The sequence below is a fragment of the Bicyclus anynana genome, chromosome 2, assembly GCF_947172395.1.
Source record: "Bicyclus anynana chromosome 2, ilBicAnyn1.1, whole genome shotgun sequence".
NCBI classification, from domain to species: Eukaryota; Metazoa; Arthropoda; class Insecta; order Lepidoptera; family Nymphalidae; genus Bicyclus; species Bicyclus anynana.
Window position 1 is genome coordinate 15565878 of NC_069084.1, and position 25646 is coordinate 15591523.

The window sequence follows — 25646 nt, forward strand, 5'->3', positions numbered from 1 at the left end:
GCGGTGCTGCCGCGGATAAGATTCTTGACTAAGATCTCACCTGATGGTAAGTGATGATGCAATCTAAGATGGAAGCAGACTAACTTCTTAGGAGTAGTATGAAAATCCATACGCCTTTCGTTTTCTACTACGTCATTGCCAGTAGGGTGGTAATTAGCCACAGCCGAAGCGAAGCTTCTCACCAGCCAGACCTCGGTCAATTAAGAAAACCTCAATCGGCCCAATCGGGGATCGAACCCAGGACCTTCGTCTTGTAAATCATGGGCAAAATACCATGAGCTAGCTCCGACACTGCTTAGTACCTATAGAGCCTTTTTTTTACGTCCAACGACTGCTGATGAATGTGGATGAGTAAGGGAATGACTGTGCCATTTTCTATTTATACAGATACAGCTATCTGATAACGTTTACGTGTTTTGCAATTCAAATATCACAGTCGTTATAGATCTTAACATAAAAGTCAAGTCTAAGTGATGGTTTGCGGGAATTGTTTTTCATAAATTTTCCTGGTTTTCGCGGAAACAATTTGTGACAGACTGGCCTCGGAGTATCTTCAGATTTTTTAACACTATGGCTTATGAGTCGTCGAACTATGTGCCCCGTCCATAGCAACTTCAGCTTAGTGACTTGTTGAGCTTTGTTGGTGTCGATTCGATCATCGTATAAAAGCTGAAAGTTATCAGTTTTGTGTTATTTTTCAACAACAAATTCTTCTAATTCTTTCGATACTTTTTTGACTACCTAAAATATCCTTATGTGCAACACATTTCGTGGTAAATTAACACAATTGTTGTATGACTACACACGATTGCTAAATGCTTAGTAATATTCACACAGTTCCGACTAACCTCGGCTTAAAACTGATAAGTCACATGTTCTTCGAATTGTAACAATAACAGTGTAACTGTATTGTTTGACCAAGCACTATAAGGTTACATCTGAACTTGCAAATCTTTATTAATTACATATCATATCATATTTAATTTAAATCTTTATTCATGTATTTCGTGATAGCCTAGTGGATATGAGGTCTGCTTCCGATTTGGAGGGCGTAGGTTCGAATTCAATCCGGGGCATGCACCTCCAACTTTTCAGTTACGTATATGCATTTTAAGAAATTAAATATCACGTGTCTCAAACGGTGAAGGAAAAACATTGTGAGGAAACCTGAGATTTCTTTTTAATTCTCTACGTGTGTGAAGTCTGCCAATAGATACTTTGGGCCAGCGTGGTGGACTAAAGACTTTTAAACTGAAGAGTTGGTTTCATTAAACGGGTTAATCTAAAGAACTATTGCTGGCCTATTCACCATTTGGTCTTTATTATTACGAACCTACTAAAATGAACACCAAATCAATTGAGAAACGTCATCTACCTACTGTATGATATCCACTAGTAGGCGCATTTGTTACATATAGTTTAAATTTCGTTTATGTCAACTAGCATACGTCAAAGATAATAAATTAACCTGCTGGTCGAATTGAAACCATAGTTTTAGAGGTTCTTTACGAAGAAGGATAAGTAAAACCGAGGGGAACAGCTAGTACCTATTCAAACTAGCGGACGCCCGCGATTTCGTCCGTTGGATTTCAGTTTTTCACAAATCCCGCGGGAACGGTCGCGGACTTTTTTTAGAACTTTTAAAGGGGAACAATTCTGTCATACATGATTTTTGCGAAACTTTAACCGTTTACGCAGCGCACACAGCGTAAGCTCTCAATAGGAAAAAAATCCCCGATTTTGAAACATTCTTCATTTGTCCTATTGGTCTTAGCGTGATAATATATATATAGCCTATAGTCTTACTCGATAAATGGGCTATCTGACACTAAAAAGAATTTTTAGTGTTAGATAGCCTATTAAAATTTGTCCCAGAAATCGGACCAGTAGTTCCTGAGATCAGTGCGTTCACGCAAACAAACAAACTCTTCAGTTTAATAATATTATTATAGATAACATATTTATACTTGCAATTACCGTTATATGTCAGCAGTTTAAAATACCAATATGAAATGTATCTCACTTATGTGAACTAAATTAGCATAACTATTTGCCTATTCTAGATAATTGCACCAGCATAATGGTAAACAGATGATTATTACGAAACTTTTTATGTTAATGTTGGTCTATTCTACAACGTTGGGCCTCATTCGCACGAGAGTTAAAAAAGCGATGCGTTAAAACCCAGCGTAGACGGCGTAGCGTATAGTATGAAGTTAAATGAAGGTCTATTTCCAACGCCCAAAATTTAAGATGCAACACAGTTCGATACAAAAGCGTCGAGTTTTATAAACACTTTCGTGTGAGCGTGTTCTTGGGAAAGTATTTGTTGTACATGAACGTTTTTTTAACGTCCGTTAATAATAAAAATTTTAATAAATAAAATACAACCGACTTCAAAACCTAATAAAAATTTACCCACTAAACTAAAAAGTGAAAAATAACATCATAATATGTTCTACCTGCTGATCAGTATGAAGGCGGTGCTAAGCCGGTGATGTATTAATTCAAGGACTATACCGTTTCAAACAAAAAAAGAATTTTTGAAATCGGTCTAGGCGTCTTTGAGTAATCGGTGTACATACATATAAAAAAAAAAATACCGACCGAATTGAGAACCTCCTCCTTTTTGAAGTCGGTTAAAAAAACTCTCGTGCGAATGAGGGCTTATAGTAGGGAAAAAGTAGAGCCTTGCTAAGCATTGTTGTATTGTCATAGAACAAGTTTTTGTGTTTGCGGTTCCCATAGCAAGTACTACTATGTCTACATTTTATTTTCTATATTGTTATGTCACCGCTTCATTGGGTGTAGTGGCTTGCTTATTGTCCAGAGATCGATTCCCGGCGTCTAGTCATTCATCCTCATCATCATTAACAAACCCAGCTTACTGTTGAGCACTAGTCTCTTCTCAGAATGAGAGGGGTTAGGTTCATAGTAGATCCCGTTCCAGTCAGAATACGTAAATAAAATATAGCCAATGACACTCGCAAATAACGTGGCTTTCTAGTGGTAAAAAAATTTACAAAATCGGTTGAGTAAATCTAGAGATTCCCTACAAAGCCACAAACTTTACCTTTTTATGATATAACTAGCGGACCCGATCAAGCTTCGCTTTGACTTAGATGCGCTTCTTCCATACCCTACCCTACTCCTACAATATCCCTACCCTACCCCTACTTCAAGGAAAATTCTAAAAAAAGAATTACAGAAATCGGTTCCGCCCTTCTCGAGATTTACGCTTAGGTAGATTCGTATAACCCGTGACTATATTTTAATCTAAATCCGTTTACCCATTGAACCGTGCTTAAGTAACAAACATTCACAAATGTTAATTTTCCTGAAATTTTCCTATTTCTGCGCAAACTCCCTCCCCCATACCCTTCTTCCCATAATGGGCATATACGAGTAGATATAGATTCTATTTTAGAATATTTGATTTGATAAAGAAAATTTAACATAATTGCAATTAATCTTAGTGATATTAATTAACATGAATCTCACGCCCAACAAAAAATATAGTCGAAAGACAGCATTCTGGGCAAGTTTAGAGAGCAACATTATGCTGGCTACACACGGTGCTATCTAGGTTAGCTAACTTTTCTTCCAGAAAATACAGTTTACTAGACGCCTCGGGGTTTACGTGGGAATACGGGGATGAAATCCTACTAATATTATTAACGCAAAAGTTTGTATGGATGTTAGGGTGTTTGTTACTCTTAACGTCGCTACTACTAAAGCGATTTGGTTGAAATTTGGAATGGAAATAGATTTTACTGTAGATTAACACATAGGCTACTTTTTATCCCGAAAAAATCCATGGTTTCCCGAGATTTGCGAAAAATTATGATTTTGATGGTATGAATGTTTGTTACTCTTTCACGCCTCGACTACTAAACCGAATTAGCTGAAATTTGGTATTGAGATATATTATAGCATGCATTAACACATAGGCTACTTTTTAACCCGGAAAAATCCATGGCTCCCGAGGGATTTGTAAAAAACTAATATCCAAGCGGACGAAGTCGCGGGCGTCCGCTAGTATAGCTAATATATATGGTAAAAGAATTATTCAAATCGGTCCAGTAGATCCTATTCTATTCTAATATTAATCAGTATACAAGCAATAAGAGCGGAGCATCAACGAAAAATGTGGTAAAAACGAGAAAAACTTATACTTAGGGAAGTTTCGTTGGCGACCCTAGTGAAGTCAATAAGGTAGGTACTACGGGAAATTAACAGCGATATTACTTCATCGCGACCAACGGGACACTATGGTGCTCGCGTCAGTCTTTTGCCATGATAACTGAAGGCACGTGCTCGCTCATAGCTCGTATAAATTGGCTCGTGTTAACACGGACCGTGTGAAGCTAGCTTTACAAGAAATCCCTTGAAAAATAATGGTCCTAAAATACATAGAGAATAGGGTTCAATTTCGTTAAGCGCACGTGATTTAAAATGTCGTGTACTATTTATTCAAATATATGCATTGACCCGTGTCGTAATAAGTTTGGTAATGTCTAGGTGAACGGCGGAGTTTTTGCAAGCTTAATCGAACAGGCTGCCTAATTATTGCGAAAGCTGCCAATATCTTTTAATTTATTACCTACTAGCTGCCGCCCGTGAATACATACGTATGAAATTCAGTTTAGCATTAATCCTGTGGGAACTATGGACCTTTTTCGGGACATAAAGCCTACGAGTGTATATTGCTCATTAACCTCCTCTTAAATTGAAAATCTCATTTAAATCGGTTCAGCCGTTCCAGAGAATGAAGCCCGGACAAACAGACATACAAATTAAAAAAAAGGTTTGTTTGTGTTTTAGTTTCGTGTAAATAACTTTTGAAAAAGGGTTTTTTGAAATCACAGAAAGACACTTCTGAATGTATGTGTGATTACCCACGTAGTTCTGCGGCTACGAGATTTCAGAATAGGTATTATTTCTCATTTTAAGGTAAAATGCCATTAAACGTAGGTATTATTTCTTATTTTGAGGTAAAAAACCCTATGAATGTACTATACAAGTAACTTCGTACTACATTTATAGGGAAAACGCATGGCAACTTCCAATCATAAAGCTCGCAAACAGTTATTGTTGCCAAAACTCAACCGCAAATCCTTTCAGTGTAGAGGTCATTAACCTCTATCAAATGATATAACAAAATTAACTTTATTTAAATAAAAAAAACTGTTTGTAATGATGACTGTTTTTGATGATTTACGAATTCATCTATTAAGTATATTGTACGAGTAGAAGAATGAATTTGAGAATTAATAAACAGACCACATAGACTACCGGAGTATATATAAATGTAACTAGCAGACGCCGCGCGGTTTCACCCTGGTAGTTCCTGTTCCCGTGGGAATACGGTGATATAATATAGCCTATAGCTATCGGGGATAGTGTAGCTTCATAACAGAGAAAGAATTAATCAAATCGGTTCAGTAGTTTCAATGCAAATAAACAAACAAACAATCAAATCTTTCCTGTTTATAAAGATTAATATAATAAAGGGTAAATAATTAATTAAATTTGATTAAAAAATCAAATCAGTACCTGTAGAAATTGTTATTAATAATGGATTAATTCAGATTCATACTTGAAATTTTCATCAAAGGTCGGGTTAATTACACGATTCACAATTCCAAAACGGCTGAACATATTTGGATGAGTGTTGAATATAGTTTGGAATAGAAAATAGGCTACTTTTATCAAATAAAAACACTATTTGCTAATAACACCAATATCTCCACTTATATTCAAAACTGATTGGTCTATTCGTGTGATTGGATTATCAAATGGTTCTATAGTTCATTGTATGTTAGATAGGTGCAGGAGATAACACAATGCAATTATTGATTGTGCAGTTTCGGCACAGAAAACACATGCGCGGGTACTATCCAACTTTACCACTACATTCATTGTTGTCATAGGTCACATATGTAACAAAGTAGCTAACTTATTTAGGTACTATGTTATTGGTAAATAGGGAACTATCGAGAATAAACTTTTGTTGTCTGTGTTATCAATAAACCCAAATGTGGGTTGATTTTTTATCAATAAACAGAGGTGATGAAACCCGGACCTTTTGTTTATCGATGTACTAAATAACAAATTCATTATTAATTAGAGCGATATAAAAAAGAACTTCAATTTCGATGTAACATATTTCTGCGAAGTAAAAAAAAAAAACAAAATCTGACCATTTTATTCTTATCATAATCTTAAACAAATAAAAGCCCGCGGTCCAATAAGATAGGACCTACCTGCGTAAAGTGGTGCAAAAAATGCGGTGTCAATGCACCTTTGAGAACATTCTTACGAGTACCCTTCATACGAAAAAAAGATCGTCAAAACCGAAATGTTAGTGTCGGTGTATTGTGTATTCGGCACTAAACTATAAATAGACAAATTACTCACCTTTGGAATCTCCGTGCAGTGTTTTGACGGAGGGTGCGAGGCCGAAGGGCGCTTTCGGAACGATCGCTGCCCCCTTGTTTTTCTCGAACAGGGCTTTGCGCTCGCGGAGGGACATCTCCGCGGGGTCCTTCTCTTTGCCCCTAGGGCTCCCCGCTTCGAACATAGCCGCCTTAGACAGCACCGAACTCCGGTCCACATTGCCGTTGAACCGCGGCGCGAACCTCTTGAAAGCCGGCGAACCCTCCGATTTGTCTTTTGTTTGTACACACTCGTCGTTCTCGTTCTCCTCCCTTTCGAGCACATTGTTCTCTTTGTCCTTGTCACTTTCACAGTTGTCGTCCGTCTTGCTCGGCGGCGTCGGCGCGCGGTACTTTTTGATCGAAGGCTTCTTGGTGACGGCGGCCGGGGCGACGGCCACCGCGGTCGCCATCTCGGGGGCTGGACGCTCACTGGGGGTTGTCGACGCACTCTTCGGCTCCTGTCGTTCGAGTTCGTGTTGCGTCGGAGCGAAATCGTAAACGAGCCGCGATTGGGTGGCGGAGACGCGCCGGTACCCCTCGCCCTCCTGGGATTGGACAAGGGCGACGGATTGCGCGGGACGAACACGTGCTATCGCATCGCGTATCGACAGGGGGGCAAGTTTGACCGCAACCGGGTTAGTTAGCGGCGAAGTTGCATCATGTTACGTTGCGTAATACGCTAAACGGGTCAGGAGAGTGTTTCCGGAACTTTTACGGGTTGACGGAGGTCGTGGTTTGTTTGTATTCGATTGTTTCAGCGAGACAGCGTGAGGATGCGCCGAGCGGTCGAGTGCGACTGCCTCGAGACTGCGAGTGCCGGTACGAGTCGACACGTGCGGCAAACCGGCTGCAGATTGTATTATTTTGACGCCGGGACTTCGTATGAGGAAACGTGAATGACGTTGAAATTTTCGGTTAATGAGGACGTAATGCCAGCTGACAATTGCCACAATAGGTGTCGACGCTTTGTTGTACACAGTACTTCAAAGTAAAATATGAATTCATATTATAAACGGAAGTGGCTATATTATTCATTTGATATTTTTTTATAAATATGGCTAATCTAACATCTGCACGACCATCTGGCACATTGAATAGCGCATTTCAAATGTAATGACTATGTCACTAGCGCGTTGAAACTGAGACGAACAAAGGTGGTTAATGGTCTTAACTTCATTTATTCGCATAGTAAACAACGAAAGTTATTTAAATTTAAACAAATAATGCCTAATCATTGTCTACAATGATGTGTATAAAATATATATGTATACATATAAGTACATAAACACAAAATTGTTCATGAGTGCGCTCCGTGTCGTAGGTAGCTAAATTCAGATCACTTTTTGCGGTAATTTTGTTGGCACGTAACATGTCTAATAGTATAAAATCGTTGAAGAATACGATGTTTTGTAATTAATTCATACGAAATGTAAGTAAAAGATAGAGTAGTTACTCTCAATATCAGTTCCGGTAGGACGGCGTAGAAATAGAAACCAAATTGTATGAGTTCATGTAAACTAACTGACCGTTGAGGCGTTGGTCAAGCGCGAAGCGGAAGTTAGACATTTCTGTTTGTTTTACAATTTAACCGTCGCCAACTGACCGTTTGAATAGTCTAAGAGACAAAGTAATTATGACCTTATGTTCCACTTCTCCTAAAACCTAGCCTATTTACTATTTTGATCTTTATTAACAACCATTTAAAGAACTTTGGTTCTAATAAATATTTTACAATAAAACAAAATTACCAAAAATAATTGGAATTCACAATTGTTAATATTTTTTTTTTAATGTGTGGTTTTTATGGTGTGCGTCCAAAATGGTCAGTCTCCTTTATTGCTATCTCTTGGACTACTAGGTATTAAAACTTAGGTCACTGCTTTATTGTGAGCCATTTACATCGATCTCCTATTAAAGTGGATGATCAGCAACCAAAAAACGTCCCCACTCAATGAGTGCCAAAGATAACCTCTTGGCACTTAATTCATGTAAACGCATTTGCAATTGAAACTTTAAACTTAATCCTTAAGGTTGAATTTGCTATGCACTATAATATTAGTGAAGTAAAACTAACTGTATGACTGAGAAACCCGACTAAATGATTAAACAAGAAGAACCTAAATATAGGAGAAGGGCGCTATTTTGGGTTAATAGGTACACCTACCTATATAAGGCATAAAGGATTCAACAAAACATTTTGTGCATTAGTCATTTAGCTCGCAGCCTTGGAGGAAACTAATTGAATCTCGAAACCCACTTGCATACGATAAATTAATTAACAGTAGGTAGGTAATTTTGTGTTACGTATGTAATACGTATTTTACGTTTTTGTGGTAATTTTACAATTTTTTTTTTTATTTGACGATCTGCTTGACTGCGATTTCATTACATGGGCTAGCGCTTATCACTACCTGGTTGGTTCAGTGGTTAAATTGGGCTTATGAGGTCCGAGGATCGCATCCATAGATGGGACTTTATATACAGAGTGTCCCGCAAATATTACGACATACCTACTCTTCAAGATGATAGGAGACATTAAGGCCTACTAAAATAACGCAATATATGTTAGCCGAAATTTTGGATTTTTAAATTATATTAATTTTTCTACAAAATAAAAAAATCATTACTAAGAATTTCTCGGAAGAAAATATTCCATAGCTTTTTTCATTATTTTTTTTTATTTTAACAAGTTAGCCTTTGACTACAATCACACCTGATAGTAAGTGATGATCTAAGATGGAAGTGGGCTAACTTGTTAGTTAGTAGTTAGTTAGTTTGGATAAAAATCCACACCCTTCGGTTTCTACACGACATCTTACCGGAACGCTAAATCGCTTGGCGGTACGTCTTTGTCGGTAGGGTGGTAACTAGCCACGGCCGAAGCCTCCCATCAGCCAAACTACCACCAGCGAGCAGCCAATATTTCATAGTCCGTGCCCGGACTCGAAGCAAATGATCCGGAGCTGCATAGTCTAACCGTTGTATCAACGAGGCATTAACCTTACACCCAAAAATTAATGGGGATCATGCTGGATCATACCATCTATTTAAATCTATTTTACCGTCGAGTTATGCGCTTGTCAAAGCAATTGTTTTTAAAGTGGTCCCACCGATATTATTATGATAGACATTCCCCTAAACACAGTGTCAATGACACTGCACCACTGGGTGCACTACTTAATGCAATTAAATATCTTGAATGAACAAATATGTACATTATTTTTAAGATGACTTCAAAAAAATAAAATCTTTTTAACAAAAAAATTTAACCGACTTCAAAGATGCATTACTTTAAAAAGCGAAAAATAACATCCTTATGTCAATGACATGTCCTTTCTATTGATCAGTTTGAAGGCGGTATTATGCCATATAGGCTCTTAAAGCTCATTGGTCTTTTTGGCACCACGTTCAAACCGATCTATGTATAAATGTTATTTTTCGCTTTTTAGAGTATCTTTGAAGTCAGTTAAATTTTTTTTGTTAAAAAGGTTTTATTTTTCAGTTTTTAGTGTGTCCTAGCATAGTTACCGTAAATGAATTTGCCAATAAATGCAAATAATTAATGTTATGAGGTAACAACCATAAAAAAAACATACGCGTCGAATTAAGAACCGCCTCCTTTTTTTAAGTCGGTTAAAAAGGATTTTTTGGAGGAACGAAGGAGTTTTCGTCTTATTCAATGTAATGGTTCTTACAACTACTACAAAGATTTTTTAATTGTTACTTCCTTAAGGAATTCACAAAAAAAATAAAAATCAAACAGAATTCTATACATGGGAAAAACGGCTTACTCGTAACTAAAACTAAAAATAAATTCTAGGAAAAATAAACTTTAATCAAGACAGAAAAAAATCCCCGACTGACAGGATATCAGACAATGAGACAATGTTCTTATTAAACCACTCAACACAAACCAACAGTCAAGTTCGATGCACCCGATCTCGACATCGAGATAAAAACTCCCGCAACCGGTAACCAATATACGCAAAAACCTAGTTCAATGTACCATAACATTGAAAAATTGAAGAGTCTTACAGAACTACTTGACCGAAGACAGAGAAGTGAATAGACGGATAGATCCATCGCGTTCCCTCAAAAAGCAAACAATTACACGTGTATTGTTACTAGGTAAAAAATCAGACCAAGCGATTTAATATTCGATGTCCAAACGAGTAAGTACCTAACCGGCGTATTTTTCAGACTTAACGGGTCAATCAAGTTTGACAATTGTCTGTTAGTAATGATAGATTTTTATGCTTATACAAAAAAATATATAACCAAACGTATTGTAAGCACAAATTACAGCCTCAACTCAACTTTTGGCATTTTATAAGTAACAGTTAGCTTTAAATACTTGGTTGAAAAATGGTTCATTTAGTGTAATAAGATGTAATGTCAAAATCACGTCAAAAACGAATATCTTTTGACTTACAATCAATTGTCTATTTTTTTCTCTGTCTACGTACTCGACTGTTTTTGATAGCCATCATTTTGCATTGTCAGTATACTATTGAGGGGGTGTAAGATTGCCAAATTGCGAGGTGGTCAATCAAAGAGAAAGTAGGAATGAATTGGCGACAATTTCACACGGTAGCATAATGAGGGCCCGGCGTAATGTTGATGCAAGCGTGAAGAACTTGCTTGCATCAGACGAGGAAATGACAATACGCGATCGTCTTCCTGTTTGCATAAGTTTAGAATTTATTGTTATACAAGGAAAGGTATGAAGGATTTGAGAAAATTGAAGGACACGTTTGAGCATGAGTAATGAGTGACAAATCTTAAGTAAGCTATGTTGAAACCTGACTGGAAGGTGAAAAGGAGATGGTCCATTTCAGGGCATCAGGCTAATTCACTAACTTTGACGTATGCTAGTTGATATACACTAAATTGAGATTCTACTCGTTTATAACAAATGTCATCCTGTGCCTACTGGTGTATATCATAAAATAGATGACATTTCTCAATTGATTTGATGTGTATTTTCATAGGTTGATAACACATACCAAAATAGTGAATAGGCCAGCAGGTTTATGTACTGCATATTATACTATTAAAATAAAGGGATATTATTAAAAATGAAAAAATAGTACATGTAACTAAATAATAAGAGCAAGATAAAAATACAACCCTAATTATTCCGATGTATTATAGACCAGACGCTGTGAGGATGTGAGTGTGCATAATTCGAGGACCGAATTCTGTTTGTTTTGAACTCAGAAAAGTTTCATTGCTTGCTTATTAAAGAATATCAAATTTTTATCTTGACATTATTACACTAATAGATAATCTATTTTTAAAAAAAATACAAGAAAGTTAAAAACTCATCACTCTAAAACTACTGGATGAATTCAAATTAAATTAGGCACAACCTGATCAAATACTACAAAGTAGTTTATAAGATACTTTACGTCGCTAAAATAAAACTACCACTTTACTTTGAAGAATATTAAGGGTTAAATCTTAATCCGTGTTTATAAATATGGCCGTTAAAGTTCGACATACGAATAAAAAAGTCGGCGCTTAATCGTTTCACACTCTCTCGTAGGGGGACGTTTTTGTGACACGTTAAACCTGACACTTATGTGACACGCACGGGTTTAACGACAGATCACATATCTCCGTGCAGATGAGCGAGATGGTAATCTCAATTTAACTTGATCCTAATGTCGATTTGGGATTTAGAACAGCGTGGTAGGTCTAATCACCAAATCCACTCTGAAACAAACTAGCTCTATTTATAATACTTAATAAGGATAAGATTGTTTAGCTGTCTATTTATAAATCACGGGGTGAAGGATGGGCTAAGTATAAAACCAGAAAGTTTGCCAAGACAAATGAGCATAAGCTCTTTTATGATTGTGTAAGTGCCATAGGCTCCTTAATGGTACCCTCAACGGCGTCACCGGGGGATTTGGGCGAGCGCAGTAGTATCACCTGATGGGGCAGAAGCAGAGTAGTTAAAAAAATAAAGTTTAAAAACTATAACCCGACTACGTTCAAAGGGGTTTAAAAAGAACGAAACAAGAAAATATTTCAGATTGAAATAGAGAAATGCATAGGAACAAAAATGATCACGGTAGAGCCGTGGTCAGACACCTCATTTATTAAAACCGGTTCACTAGTTTAGGCGCTGCGGTGGAACATACATACATACATACATACATACATACATACATACATACATACATACATACATACACAAATCATTACCCTTCCTTTTGGCTTCGCCGTAGGGTAAAAAGGACAAATTAAATAAAATCTTGATAAATTGTAAAATATGTAGGTTAGCATTGTTTGATGTTTGTGTGTAAGTAATGATTTTTAATTAAATTCCTATACATCCAAAGACGGCGTGCTCAATATTTTTAACCACGGTAAGCCATGCCTTCCAGGGGCGTAGGCTTTAAATACAAATTGTATGAAACGGAAAATTATTTCTTACCGATTCATAATGAGACTTTGGGTAGTCTGTACATTTTTGCATCTAAAAACATCCAAATGCAACAAAACACCTTTTTAAGCAATGATTGTTTTATACGGTAGATATGATACGTGCCTACAAAATCACCGCAAAAAGTGATCCGAGCGACTCCACCGAGCGTACACAAGCACAATTTTGTGTTTACTTACATTATATATTTATGTATATATAGTTTTTATATTTCCTAAACACAAAAATCGAGATTGTAGACAATATTTAGGTATTATGTGTTTATAAAACTTTTATTGTTTACTAAGCGACTAAATGAAATTAAGACAATTATGCACATTTGTCCGCCTTAGTTTTACGAGTGTAAAATATCATTGGTTTTAGTCAAAGTAAGATTTATATTCCTAAGTACGCAGTGACGAAAATAAAAGTACCTGCCTACAGCCTACAGAGAAACAGTATATCCCTCTCCCGATGTATGCCAAAGGCAATTTACGGCGCTTTACAAAATTTTACGACTGTTCTGAAGCGTGCCTTCGAGTGCCTTCTGGGTGGTCTGGGCTCGAGAATATTCTAACCAACTTATTATATCTTTATTTTTAACATTTATATATGTATCCTAAATATACTACAGCCTTTATTGATGAGTACTGTTTACCAACAAAGAAATTAGAAATGAAGGTAGGAAACGCATGTAATTTCATAACTTATTAATTTTAATATGTATTGTCTGCTTATAAAATGTTATATAAAATATATTAACCGTATCTAATTGTTCTAAGCTTATTAATCTATTTTATTTTTATTTATTTAAGAACAAGTTAATTAAAAATTTTTATTAGGTGTGAAATGACTAGTGATTTATACCCTCATTTTTAATTTGTATGTTGGTAAACAGTACTCATCAAAACAGGCTGTAGTATAGTTATAAATGCGAATAAAGAGAATTAGTAAAGTCGTATTATAGTGTTAATGACTATACGTATAAACGACAAAAAAGCTTGGAAATGAAATTTATAACATGACTGGCTACTTATATAGGTACCTATTGTTAAATCGTGAAGTAAAAAAAAACCTGGCTGTGTTTGTTGTGTTGTTGTGATTTTCTCGGACCAAGGCGCGTTTGGGGCCCTCGTAAATTAAATTTAGAGTTTTCGACTAAATATTATCACCATTATAGAGAGAGATACTCCTGACATAGCTCGTTTCATTTAATTGTAAAATTAGATTTCTCTTTTTAATTTTTAATTATTTTCAAGTTCATAGTAGATTTAATTACAGCATTGTCAACGTCTAAGGGTGCGCAGAAAAACTTTAACAAGTTTATGTTTGCACCTTTTAATTTTTATCATTGTAATTATTATATTTAATTAAATAAATAAAACAAGAAAAAAAAACGCCCGCTTTGTGACTCTGAGTTAGCGACAAAATCTCGGAAATATAGGTCATCACTGGCAACACGCACTGTTCGACTTTTGAAGACTTTTGTCTTTAGGAATTTAGAAAATAAATGAACCTGAATTGGTAATCGAACCCATTACCCCTCTATTGTTAAGTACCACAGCATTCTCAACTACGCCAGAGAGAAACTGATGAATATACCCAAAACAATAAACAATGTACATTTTTTCATTACCTACCCGCTTTTTAAGAAAATGAAGGCTTGGATTGTTCCTACAAAAACCGCGCTTGCAGTCGTAAAATCTGCTGCCATTTGCAACGCTTCAATGCCATAATGCGCCATAATATGCAATGGAGCGGTGCCCTTTGTTTCGGTCAGCCAAAATTATGTTTATGGTCGTCTCAAATGTCAAGAGGTTTTTATTAAAAAAATACGACCCATACGGTCGTTTTGTTAATATTAAAGGAAAACCTTTAAACGCGAAAATGTAGCCTATATTCTTGCCATTATTCCACGTGGACATGATTTGTATAGCTTCGAATATTAGGATAAGTTAGCTCAAGTTTCTTATAAAAAATATATTTAAGATCATCTTGAAAAAATATTTTTTTCGGTTGTTCCCATGGGATTCCCAAAAAAAAAAATGTACATGTTTTAAAACTAGATGTACAGTTTTGCCTAGTACATTTTTTTTCCAATGTGACCGTTTAAAGTGCATACAAAAAAATCATAAAACTTAACTATAACTTAAAAACCGAAAAATATCGGCTATTGCGTTATTTTAATAGACCTTGATGTCAGCTATCAACCTGTAAAATTTACGGGACACCCTGTATATAAAAGAAAGTCGTGTGAGTTACACTATTTATATCTCAAGAACAGCTGGGCCGATTTGGCTGAAAATCGGTGGACAGGTAGCTTAGAACCAGGACACGGATACCTACTTGGGGCAGGGGTAGAGTATGGTAGGGGTAGGGTTTCACGCGGACGAAGTCGCGGGCGTCCTCTAGTATTTATTAAAGCTTTTTCCTTAGGTGATACTTCCTACTTCATCCCAATTATTTTAATTTCGGACCGCGGTATTCCTCTGACGTAGACGCGTCCTAGATCTCGGTATGACGTCAGTAGACGTGTCAACTGTTACGTAAAGATGTTCGTCCCACTTTTCACGTGGCGTATTAATAAACGCACTCTAACACTCGATAAAACGAGCTGTGTAATAAACAGACCACGAATGGTTCAGCGTACCAGTACGACGTTATGCAATAGTGTTCATAATGTGAATGTTTTGAGATAGATAGTAAAAATAATTTTGGGTCAAACTATAGAGATAAGTAGTAAAAATATACAGAGTGTAAGGGTCAATAACTTCAAGATTAAGGGACTCAACACTGAGAGGTTCGCGCCCTCCCGTTGGTGTATTGTCGTACCAACTTGTAACAATCTTGACGACTGTTTGGAGGGAAAATATAGATCACATATAAAAAATATAAAGCTGAAGTGGCAATGGGCAGGCCACATAGTTCGAAGAGCCGATGGACGTTGGGGTCCCAAGGTGCTGCAATGGCGACCCCCCACTAGGTGGACCGAGGATATCGAGCGAGTTGCAGAATGCTGGACGCTCGAGACCGTTGTATTTGGAAGTCCATGCAAGAGCTATATGTCCAGCAGTGGACTAAAGAAAATGTTCATCAATTAAAATTTAGAAAGGTACAACGATTTTCTTACAGACAAAATCGCGAGTGTCTCTTTTATTTGTTAATAATTCAGGCTATTGGTACACAAATGCATATTGTTTTTCACAAAAAAAATACGCCATTTCTATGGAAAACAAAAGTGTTCAAACAATTCGGTGTATGCAAATACGAGATACGCAATTAAGATTAGCTCGAAACGTTTACAGTACAACCTCTACAGTGTACACAATAGCCAATAGACGTATCCGTTTAGTATGCACCGCGCGCGCTTGTCAAATTGTCATAGCATACGTGAGCCTAATCAGGATTAGAAGAATAGAGAAATACATAGAGTATAGCTAATCTATCTATAGTAATATTATAAACTAGCTGACGCGCGGTTTCACCCGCGTGGTTCCTGTTCCCGTAGGAATACGGGGATAAAATATAGGCTATAGCCTTGCTTGATAAATGGGCTATCTAACAGTGAAAGAATTTTTCAAATCGCACCAGTAGTTCCTGAGATTAGCGCGTTCAATCAAACAAAACAAACAAACTCAGCTTTATAATATTAGTAGGTATAGATGTGAAAGTGTGTGTGTCTGTCTGTTTGTTTGTCTGTCTTTCATGGCAAAACGGAGAGACGAATTGACGTGATTTTTTAAGTGGAGATAGTTGAAAGGATAAAGAGTGACATAGGCAACTTTTGTCTTTTTTACTCCCCACTTCCCTAAAATGAGAGAGGTGGAAGTTTGATGCATTCGTAGGATAAGGGTGAAGTAGGGTAGGGGTAGGTAGTGAAGCCGAAGCTTGACCGGGTACGCTAGTACCAATAAAATTAAGAGTAAAGTTTGTAAGGTTTTAAGCGGTAATCTCTGGAATTACGAAATCGATTTTAAACCAATAAAAATCCACGTTATTCGGGAGTGTCAAAGGCTATAATCATCCTCGGTAAATATACATTTTTAACGTCATATCGTAAGTCTTATAGGCAAAGACTACTATCGTAAAACTAAGATGAGGTTGCGGTAATTATACTATACTAGCAGACGCCCCGCGGTTTCATCGGCGATGTCCTGTTTCAGTGCGAATACGGGGTTAAAATATAGCCAATGACACTCACAAATAATGTGACTTTAAAGTGGTAAGGGAATTTTTAAGATCGGTTCGCCTCACTTTACCTACACTTTACCTCTTTTTAATATTAATATAGGGTATAGATTAGGTCAATACTTATACAATATATTACAGTCTACTCTATGGTTTTCTCTGTTCTTAGTCCAATAATCCAGCGTGTTAGTAAAGGTCGCACACTACGTGCGACTTACACTGAGGACTGTATGCAAATCAATACAAAGCAGACAAAACAAACTTTTGTTTTTTTTTTACAAATAGGTAAAAAGGTCAGTCGTTTATGTATGCAAGTGGGTACCTCCAAAATGTATTGCGGCCGTGTCTGTCAATGTCATAATAATTATACTAGCCATTTAACTTAAGTATTTTGCACAATCGCTCCAAACTTGTAGTCCGCTCTGAGTGCCTAGTGGCAGTTAGATACTGTGACGATCGCGTTAACGTAAACGAATTTCTGAGGAATTGAAACAGCGCCATCTAGTGGCACTACTGCAAACTGCTTCAATTCCTTATATATTTGCGTTTACGATAACGCGATAGTAACAGTATGAAAACATTGAAACTCCTACTAGGCACTCTGAAATTACAATATGCTTAACTGCGAAGCGCCGGCATAGACGTAATAAAAAGTCCAGACTCCAAAGACTTCATACTATTAGATATGTCACTAACGCGACGAAACTGAGGCCATCAATAGTGGTTTACTGTCTTATTTTCAGTTAGACGCATTTTAATCAACAAATAATAGGTAGGTACCTAAATATTGTCTACAATGTCGAGTTGTTACTTTTTTATTTCTTTTATTTTCTAGAAATTATAAAGACGCCATTACAATAAAGCCACTGAATCCACTTCTCGAGAGCCTTAATAAAGAACGACAAAAAAAAGAGTTTTTTTTTTATTTTGTTTCTATGATGCAACTTCGCCATGGAAATGTAAAAAAAGTTCATTTTCACTTAAATTAAAACCTTTTTTACATAATGATAACTACTAAATCCGACACCCTTACGCCCAATCTTAGGCATTGTTTGTTAGTAACTAAATAAACCTATGGCTACTTAAAAAAAACATGTTATAAAGGAAATCTACAATGTTTTAAGAGAACATGGGAGAGATATCATGCAGTTACGAGAAAAAATCTGATTGATAAGAAATAGGTAACTGTCCTCCTATATTTGCTCATGAGATTAAAATTACGTATTATTTTTAAAAAATATCAATTATATTTGCCTGTTAAAATATGTTCATAGTTATTCTATTAAAAATAAATTAAAAAAAAAAACTGATATTAGTATTTTTGTAGCAATATCCCGTTAACAATTAGTATCATCTTTATTTTTTTAGATTGATAAAATTCAATCTACTATAGGTGTTGTAATAATGTTTGAATAACATAATTTTTATCTGGTAAGTAGATGAGTGAAACACTGCTCTTTTTCGGATTTTTGATACTTGTAATAGTTACAATAGACGTGTATTAAACCATTGTCTGACTATATTATCAGATTTTTTCTCATAACAAAATTATCAAAACATTTAATCAGCATTCCATTTATATCTAAAAACATTTATGTAATGTTTTATTTTCAATAAAAAAATATAATAAACAGAAAAAGCTTACCTTTTCATTTTATGTGTCATATTTTCCTTTATAATATTTACTAAATTTCTTTGTTAATTTTACTTTAAAAGCGATAAAATATGAGTTTTCTTTAGTCCTTTACAACACACAAATCCATAACAATTCGTAAGTTGTGTGAAAACTTTGCACCTGTAATATCAACTATGTTTTATGTCATAAAGTCTTACATGTCTATCACTTACCAGTTCGGCGACAATTTTCTTTGCCAACCGCTGGCACTCGTTCACGCTGGGCTTTGTAAATGTGTGCGAGTTGATGTTCTTCGGATTCTGAAACAAATTGATAATATTAAGAAAACCACCTATCATCGTCCTACTAATATTATAAACGCAAAAGTTTGTATGGATGTTTGTTACTCTTTAACGCCGCTACTACTGAAGCGATTTGGCTGAAATTTGGAATGGAAATAGATTTTACTCTGGATTAACACATAGGTTACTTTTCATCCAGGAAAAATCCATGGTTCCCGAGGGATTTTTGAGGAAAGCTGTTGGTGGATTATCTTGGCTACTTAGTCAAGTATTCTTTTTTATTTTTTTTCATTTTGTATAAGCAAGCGGTTAGCTGCAATCACGCCTGACAGTAAGCGATGATGCAGTCTAAGGCGCTTGCCTAGAAGATGCCTATTCACTCTTGACTTGTAGATACCCATGGTGGTGGGGAAAACGGAAGCTGGAAGAGCATTCCACATCTTTGCAGTGCGTATATGAAAAGAGGAACTAAACCGCTTAGTACGCGTCCGAGGAATATCGACGACGTAGTGGTGTAGATCTCTGCGATGCCTAGCCTGTGGTAGAACGGCAAAGGTGGCACAAGATCGAACAGATTGAGCGCAATCCCCGAAATATTCGCCGTTAGCAAGGTGAGAACACCCGGACACAATATGCCTGAGGGACTCTCCAGGACTATGACACGCTCGACAGATGTCTAGAGTGCCATCTTTCATAATATGCTTCTGGTAGTCTCTCGTCTTTATGACTTCGTCCATAATTGCACAGACATAATCTTAATTATTATTGTAATTGCAAGTTGTAATTAAATTCAAGAAAAAATCTTTGTTAATCCATATGGGGATAAAAGCGCCAATGAGGTTGCTAACTTAAAATAAATTGTAATATTTACCGTAATTTGTACCTTGTTGCTTTTAGCAGTTTGTAAAGCCTTGTTGATATCTTTGTACGAATGTATAGACATGTCCAGTGTTGAAGAGTCCATGGCTTCTTCTTTTGTGCGATGTGACGGTTTCTTTGTTTCTGGTTGCTGTAAGTGTAAGTAAACAAAATTATAACATTTATTAGATAACTAGCTGACGCCGCGCGGTTTTACCCGCGTGGTTCCCATTCCCGTAGGAATATGGGGATAATATATAGCATATAGCCTTCCTTGATAAATGGGCTATTAAACACAAAGAATTTTTCAAATCGGACCAGTAGTTCCTGAGATTAGCGGGTTCAATCAAACAAACACACTCTTCAGCTTTATTATATTAGTATACTGCGGCGTTTACGGTCACTATTCTAGGACACTAATAACAGAAATATAAAATCTTTTTAACAAGAATAATTAACCGCCTTGGCGGCGTTGCATAATGTATCTTTGGAGTCAGTTCGAGTCCATTGAAAAAGAATTTATTTATTTTAAATTGAGAGCAATTTCTATAAAAATAAACTTTGCTATTAACTTTACCACAGTCCCCAATCATGATTATTAAGGAAAATATCATTCTAATTATAGAATTTTGCCTTGTTGGCCGAGTGTTCAGCCTCAGATCTTTAATTAAAGGCCTGGAGTATGAAACATTGTGATTTTAAGTTAATGCTCAAGTGCCTGGGCAACAAGAATATGTGGCTAATTCAGTGGTCCCAGACTTTATCTTTAATATCTCAGTGATAAAGTTAAGGTGATGAAAAATTGTCACATCATTATTATCCTGATGTATAATTTTCAGAATTTTTATAAGATTGGGTAGCCCTGCAGTGAGCTGTTAAAACAGGCCGATAATGATCATTTTTAATGACATAGCAAAGAAGTCTTCTATCATATATGGTACAATGCTACTTTGAAGAAAGTACAGTCCATTCAACCTTCACACTAGAATGAGTTTCTTTTACACAAATGAGCTAAATGTTAAATTACTTGAGGGTACATCATCAATCACAATAGATTGAAAGCAGTCAACACAATATAGGGACCTTGTGAATACCTGCAGAGCCGCAATATCAAGAAGAAGATGAAGAAGAAAAGACAGCAAAGAAGTACCACCAAGAGATTCAGTGTTCCGGTACAATGTCATTTAGAAACCGACAGGGATAGAAACCAACAGGGGTGAGGATTTTCATCCTCCTCCTGACAAGTTAGCCAGCTTCCATCTTAGACTGCATCATCACTTACCCATCAGGTGAAATTGTAGTCAAGGGCTAACTTGTAAAAAAAATCATTGTCAGTCAGGCGCTAACTAATCAAAGCCATATCCTACCAACCAACAGATTAATGAATTCCTAACCTGTGCTAAGAAAAACAACTCAATAGCTCAACAGTAAGAGCGGTCGGACTCATCATTGAGGGGTGGTGGTTTGATCCCCGCCCCGTTGGTCTACTATCATACCCACTCCTAACACAGTCTTTCCTGGCTAATTGGAGGAGAATGGGAATATTGGTCATATTTAAAAAGATATGGCAAATATTCTTTAAAAAAAAAAAACTCAGCATGTTTCAAACCTACAAAATGTGGCAAATGGTTACTTACATAAACATGATGCTTAAGATCATCTTCCCAGTTGTTAATCTGATCGGCCAAAGCTGCTAGTCTGCCAAACTTTTTCCCTTCATTTCTAGGTTTCAGTGACTGCTCTCTGGGTGGGGATGGCATAAAGTCTTCTGAGCGTAATATTGGGGGAGACATGGTTGGATTATCTGAAAAACAAAAAAACATAATTAATTAAGAATGTTGAATTAATGTAACTTTTTAGATAAATGTATTGTTTTTTGCTCGATCACAGGTTGATGGTTGAATTAATAAATTGGGACAAAGAGATAAATTACAGTCTGCTTTTGCAGACTGTAATTTATAAATTGACTAAATCTAGCCAAGCCAAAGAGTAATTCTAGTATGTATTCAAAAATATTTATTTATTAACTATTAGTTAACAATAATTTTCTTAGACAACTTTGTCTCTATATACACATATAAGCAGTTTATGAAAAAATACTGAACATATGATTGAAATAGAAAATCTTACCTGAATATAAGTTAGCAAGTCTATCCAATCGAGATTTGGTGTTATGCCGGAGATTTGTTTTCTCATTTTTTTCTTCTTCCATTTCAAGTGCTCTTTTCTCTAACTTATTGTCATCTGTAAATAAATAACAGAAAAATGACAATTTATGAGGTATCAAATGAAAAATAAAACAAATAAGAACATATGCATCAGTTAAAAATATAAAATAATTTTAATATTTTATTTGATTAATAAAATTTTTAAATACTATCATATTGTTTTGATTATCAAAGATATCTATTATATTATATGGAGACTAAATAAATACAATTATGATTTTAAATTTTAAATTTGATATAAGTAATTATGGTTGAATGTTATAAGAATTAAAGAAATGATAAATTCAAAACCAACACTAACAATTTTCTAATTAAATTAGTCTTCAAAGATAAACACAAAACCATGAGACCTTTTAAAAAAAATTGTATAACAAATAGACAAAAAGTTGTATGTCCTTATAAGAACATCTGAAAACAAAATGAGCATTATTTTGCAAATAGCATCTTAATAATGTTTATTATTGTATTAGTGAGCAAACACCATTTGGTAATGGTTCCCTGTAATGTTATCACAAGTGACTAATGCGCAAAATTAATACAAGGAAACTTGGCTAAGCCATCTGTGTTATTGACCTTTCACATCTAGTGAGTAAGTTGCACCAAAATGGTGGTCATCTGTGCAGGTATTTTTGGATGCAATCTTTATGATGTCTCTGAGAGACGATATCTTAGCAATTACTGTGCAGGTGCAGGGACCATTGTGTGGCAGAGAAAGACTCTGTGCAGAGTCCTGGACTTGTGACCAATGGGTGTAGGGTTAAGGAACACCTTGACAATAGGCACCTCTTTCTACAAATGCTATCTCTTAAAAACTAACAAAATGTATGGGAATGACAAATCTGATCAATAACTTGATCAGGTGACCTGTCAATAAGGAATTTTGTTCACATTCTTTTTCATTTTAATGTTAGCATTTGTAGAAACATTAGCATTTGTAGTAAGATAATCGGTGTGCCACATGACTACAAGCCCTTATCAAATTCAATATGAAATCTATACTACTAAACTACTTGTTTGTTAGTTTGTTTGGTTGGTTGAATGCGCTAATCTCAGAAACTACTGGTCTGATTTGAAAAATTCTTACAGTGTTGGATAGCCCATTTATCGAGGAAGGCTATAGACTATATATTATCCCCGTATTCCTATGGGAATGGGAACCACGCGGGTGAAACCGCGCGGCGTCAGCTAGTAATTTAATATTGGAGATCAATAAGGTAGTCAATAAAATTCTTACCATAAATTTCTTGAATAACAACATCGTTCTCACATTCATTTGGGTTATAGACAATGCTGATTGGTGCATCCCTCTCTTCCACTTGGACCTCAATCTGAATGTCATTCCTATGTGATATGTTAATCTCCACCGACACATCAGAGTTGCGACGATTCAAACTGGATTTGGGACTTTTAAATTCCCTTTTAGTGACTATAACATCATTTTTTCCATGTTGAGAAAATACTTGATCGGATTTCTGAATAACCTGTTTAATAATAGGCGTATCGCGGTTTATAACATCTTTTGACGATCTCTTGGGTGACGATAATGATTCTCTCGATGATTTCATTGGAGATTTTACGGGTGAAGCCTGATTTTTAACGTTGGTAACGTTCTCTGCTAAAGGTTTGCGTTTCGGTACAGTTTGCCCCGAATTGGCTAGCTTCTGATCGATTTTCTCTTGCCTAGCCCGCGCCCTTTCCAACATACGCTGAAATACAACAATAATACTTTCTTAGTGATGAATATGTTAAGTTTTATAATGCGGGAGCCGTTAATGAATATCCGGTCCTACCTGAGTAAATGGATCCATTGTTTGGAATACAAAACACAGAGATTCAAGCACACACCATAACTCTTAAATAGTTCTTATTTATTGATTGTTAAGATTAAGATTATGAGTTTAATTATTTGAATAAAATGTCTAAACTAAAAACTTTAAAACACTTTCACTCGCCGTTGGAATTTGGATTTTGGATGTTTGACATTTGCTAACAAACCGAAATTTTTGAATTGACCATAGAGTTCATAGAATATGTAGCATAGGTAGCAGAGCAGAGTACATAGACAAGTAAAGCTTGGTCATGGGTCATGGTCCATACAAATAAACAAATAAAATAAACCTATTAATCTGTGTTAAATTAAATAAACGTTTTTTGTTTTTTAATTAATTTAAGAAAAAAAATGGATATAGAATAATCTTTGATCATAGTTATCATAGATGCAGAAAATATGTCACTAAAATCAGCGCCATCTGTGAACGCCCCTTTTAAATTACCAAAAGCGGGAAAATCAAAAACTTCAATTTTATAGTTTCGACGCGCTAGTGACATATTTAAAGTATTCTTTGGTTTTTAAATAAAAATAAATTAAAAGTATTGGGGTTCTAAATGTTATTTTATGTAACTACAAACAGAACAAAAATATTTCAAAATTCATTTATTTCAAGTAGGCTCAGTTTACAAGCACTTTTGATACGTCAGTTGACTATTTGTAAAGATTCTACCACTGGTTCGGAAGGCTGGTTCTGCTGAGAAGAAATTATTTTTATCGTATATTTACTTATTAGCCAATAAGATAGTATATCTATATTTTAAATAGGGAGGCTTGGCCCTGTAGGCTGACAATGACTTTCGCGGAAAATCGTGACTTTCCTCGACATCTGGTGGGTACCTATTTCCTGAAAGAGATTTCCGGTTTCCCATAGATTCCACTAAAAAGGTACTATTAAAAATATATACTTACAGCTCGTGCGGCTTAACTTGACACCTCGCTCTAATGATGTTTGTATTGTACTATGTTTGTATGGATGTGTTTGTTAGCCAGGTGTCAAGTTAATGTGCACGGGTTGTACATGTCGTCATCAACCCATATTCGGCTCACTGCTGAGCTCGAGTCTCCTCTCAGAATGAGAGGGGTTAGGCCAATAGTCCACCACGTTGGACCAATGCGGATTGGCAGACTTCACACACGCAGAGAGAGAATTAAGATAATTCTCTGGTATGCAGGTTTCCTCACGATGTTTTCCTTCACTGATTGAGACACGTGATATTTAATTTCTTAAAATGCACGCAACTGAAAGTTGGAGGTGCATGCGCCGGACCGGATTCGAACCCACACCCTCCGGAATCGGAGGCAGAGGTCATATCCACTGGGCTAAAACGGCTCAATGTACGGTTGTACATGTAATCTATCTATCTATATATATAAAAATGAATTGCTGTTCGTTAGTCTCGCTAAAACTCGAGAACGGCTGAACGAATTTATCTTATCTTGGTCTTCAAATGTTCGTGGAGGTATAGGGAAGGTTTAAAAGGTGAGAAAAATTAGAATAATTGCCGGGAAAATCATAAAAACAACCCTTTTCTATTTCCCATACAAATGTTTAAGAGTAAAGGGGTAGGGTATGGTAGGGGTAGAGTAGTGTAGAGTAGGGATAGGGAAGAAGTGCCCGTAAGTCAAAACGAAGCTTGACCGGGTCCACTAGTACTAGATAATATTTGCATTAATACTCTTTGTCCAGAACCAGTACCGCTATACATACTCGTTTGTGCGTATAAGCACAGTAGATATGTATAAGTATGCAC

At 36.0% G+C, this 25646-nt stretch overlaps 1 protein-coding gene across 9 annotated transcripts in view; it reads right to left on the minus strand.

Moving 5' to 3' along the window:
• The window catches only part of LOC112049107 (anillin), a 62992-nt gene extending 38929 nt beyond the window's left edge, over positions 1-24063 (minus strand). For 6 of the 9 annotated variants that reach the window (XM_052884949.1, XM_052884941.1, XM_024086875.2 and 3 more), the window contains exons 1-7: positions 23855-24063; positions 23299-23770; positions 21967-22080; positions 21474-21640; positions 19850-19987; positions 18910-18996; positions 6421-6985 (exon numbers count right to left, since the gene is read on the minus strand). In XM_052884949.1, coding sequence (XP_052740909.1) covers positions 6421-6985; positions 18910-18996; positions 19850-19987; positions 21474-21640; positions 21967-22080; positions 23299-23770; positions 23855-23872 — 1561 coding nt within the window. In that variant the 5' untranslated portion in view covers positions 23873-24063. The remainder of the gene's footprint in view (positions 1-6420; positions 6986-18909; positions 18997-19849; positions 19988-21473; positions 21641-21966; positions 22081-23298; positions 23771-23854) is intronic. The other 3 variants (XM_052884955.1, XM_024086872.2, XM_024086876.2) reach the window with 3 other exon arrangements.
• Between the last annotated feature and the right edge of the window lie 1583 nt (positions 24064-25646).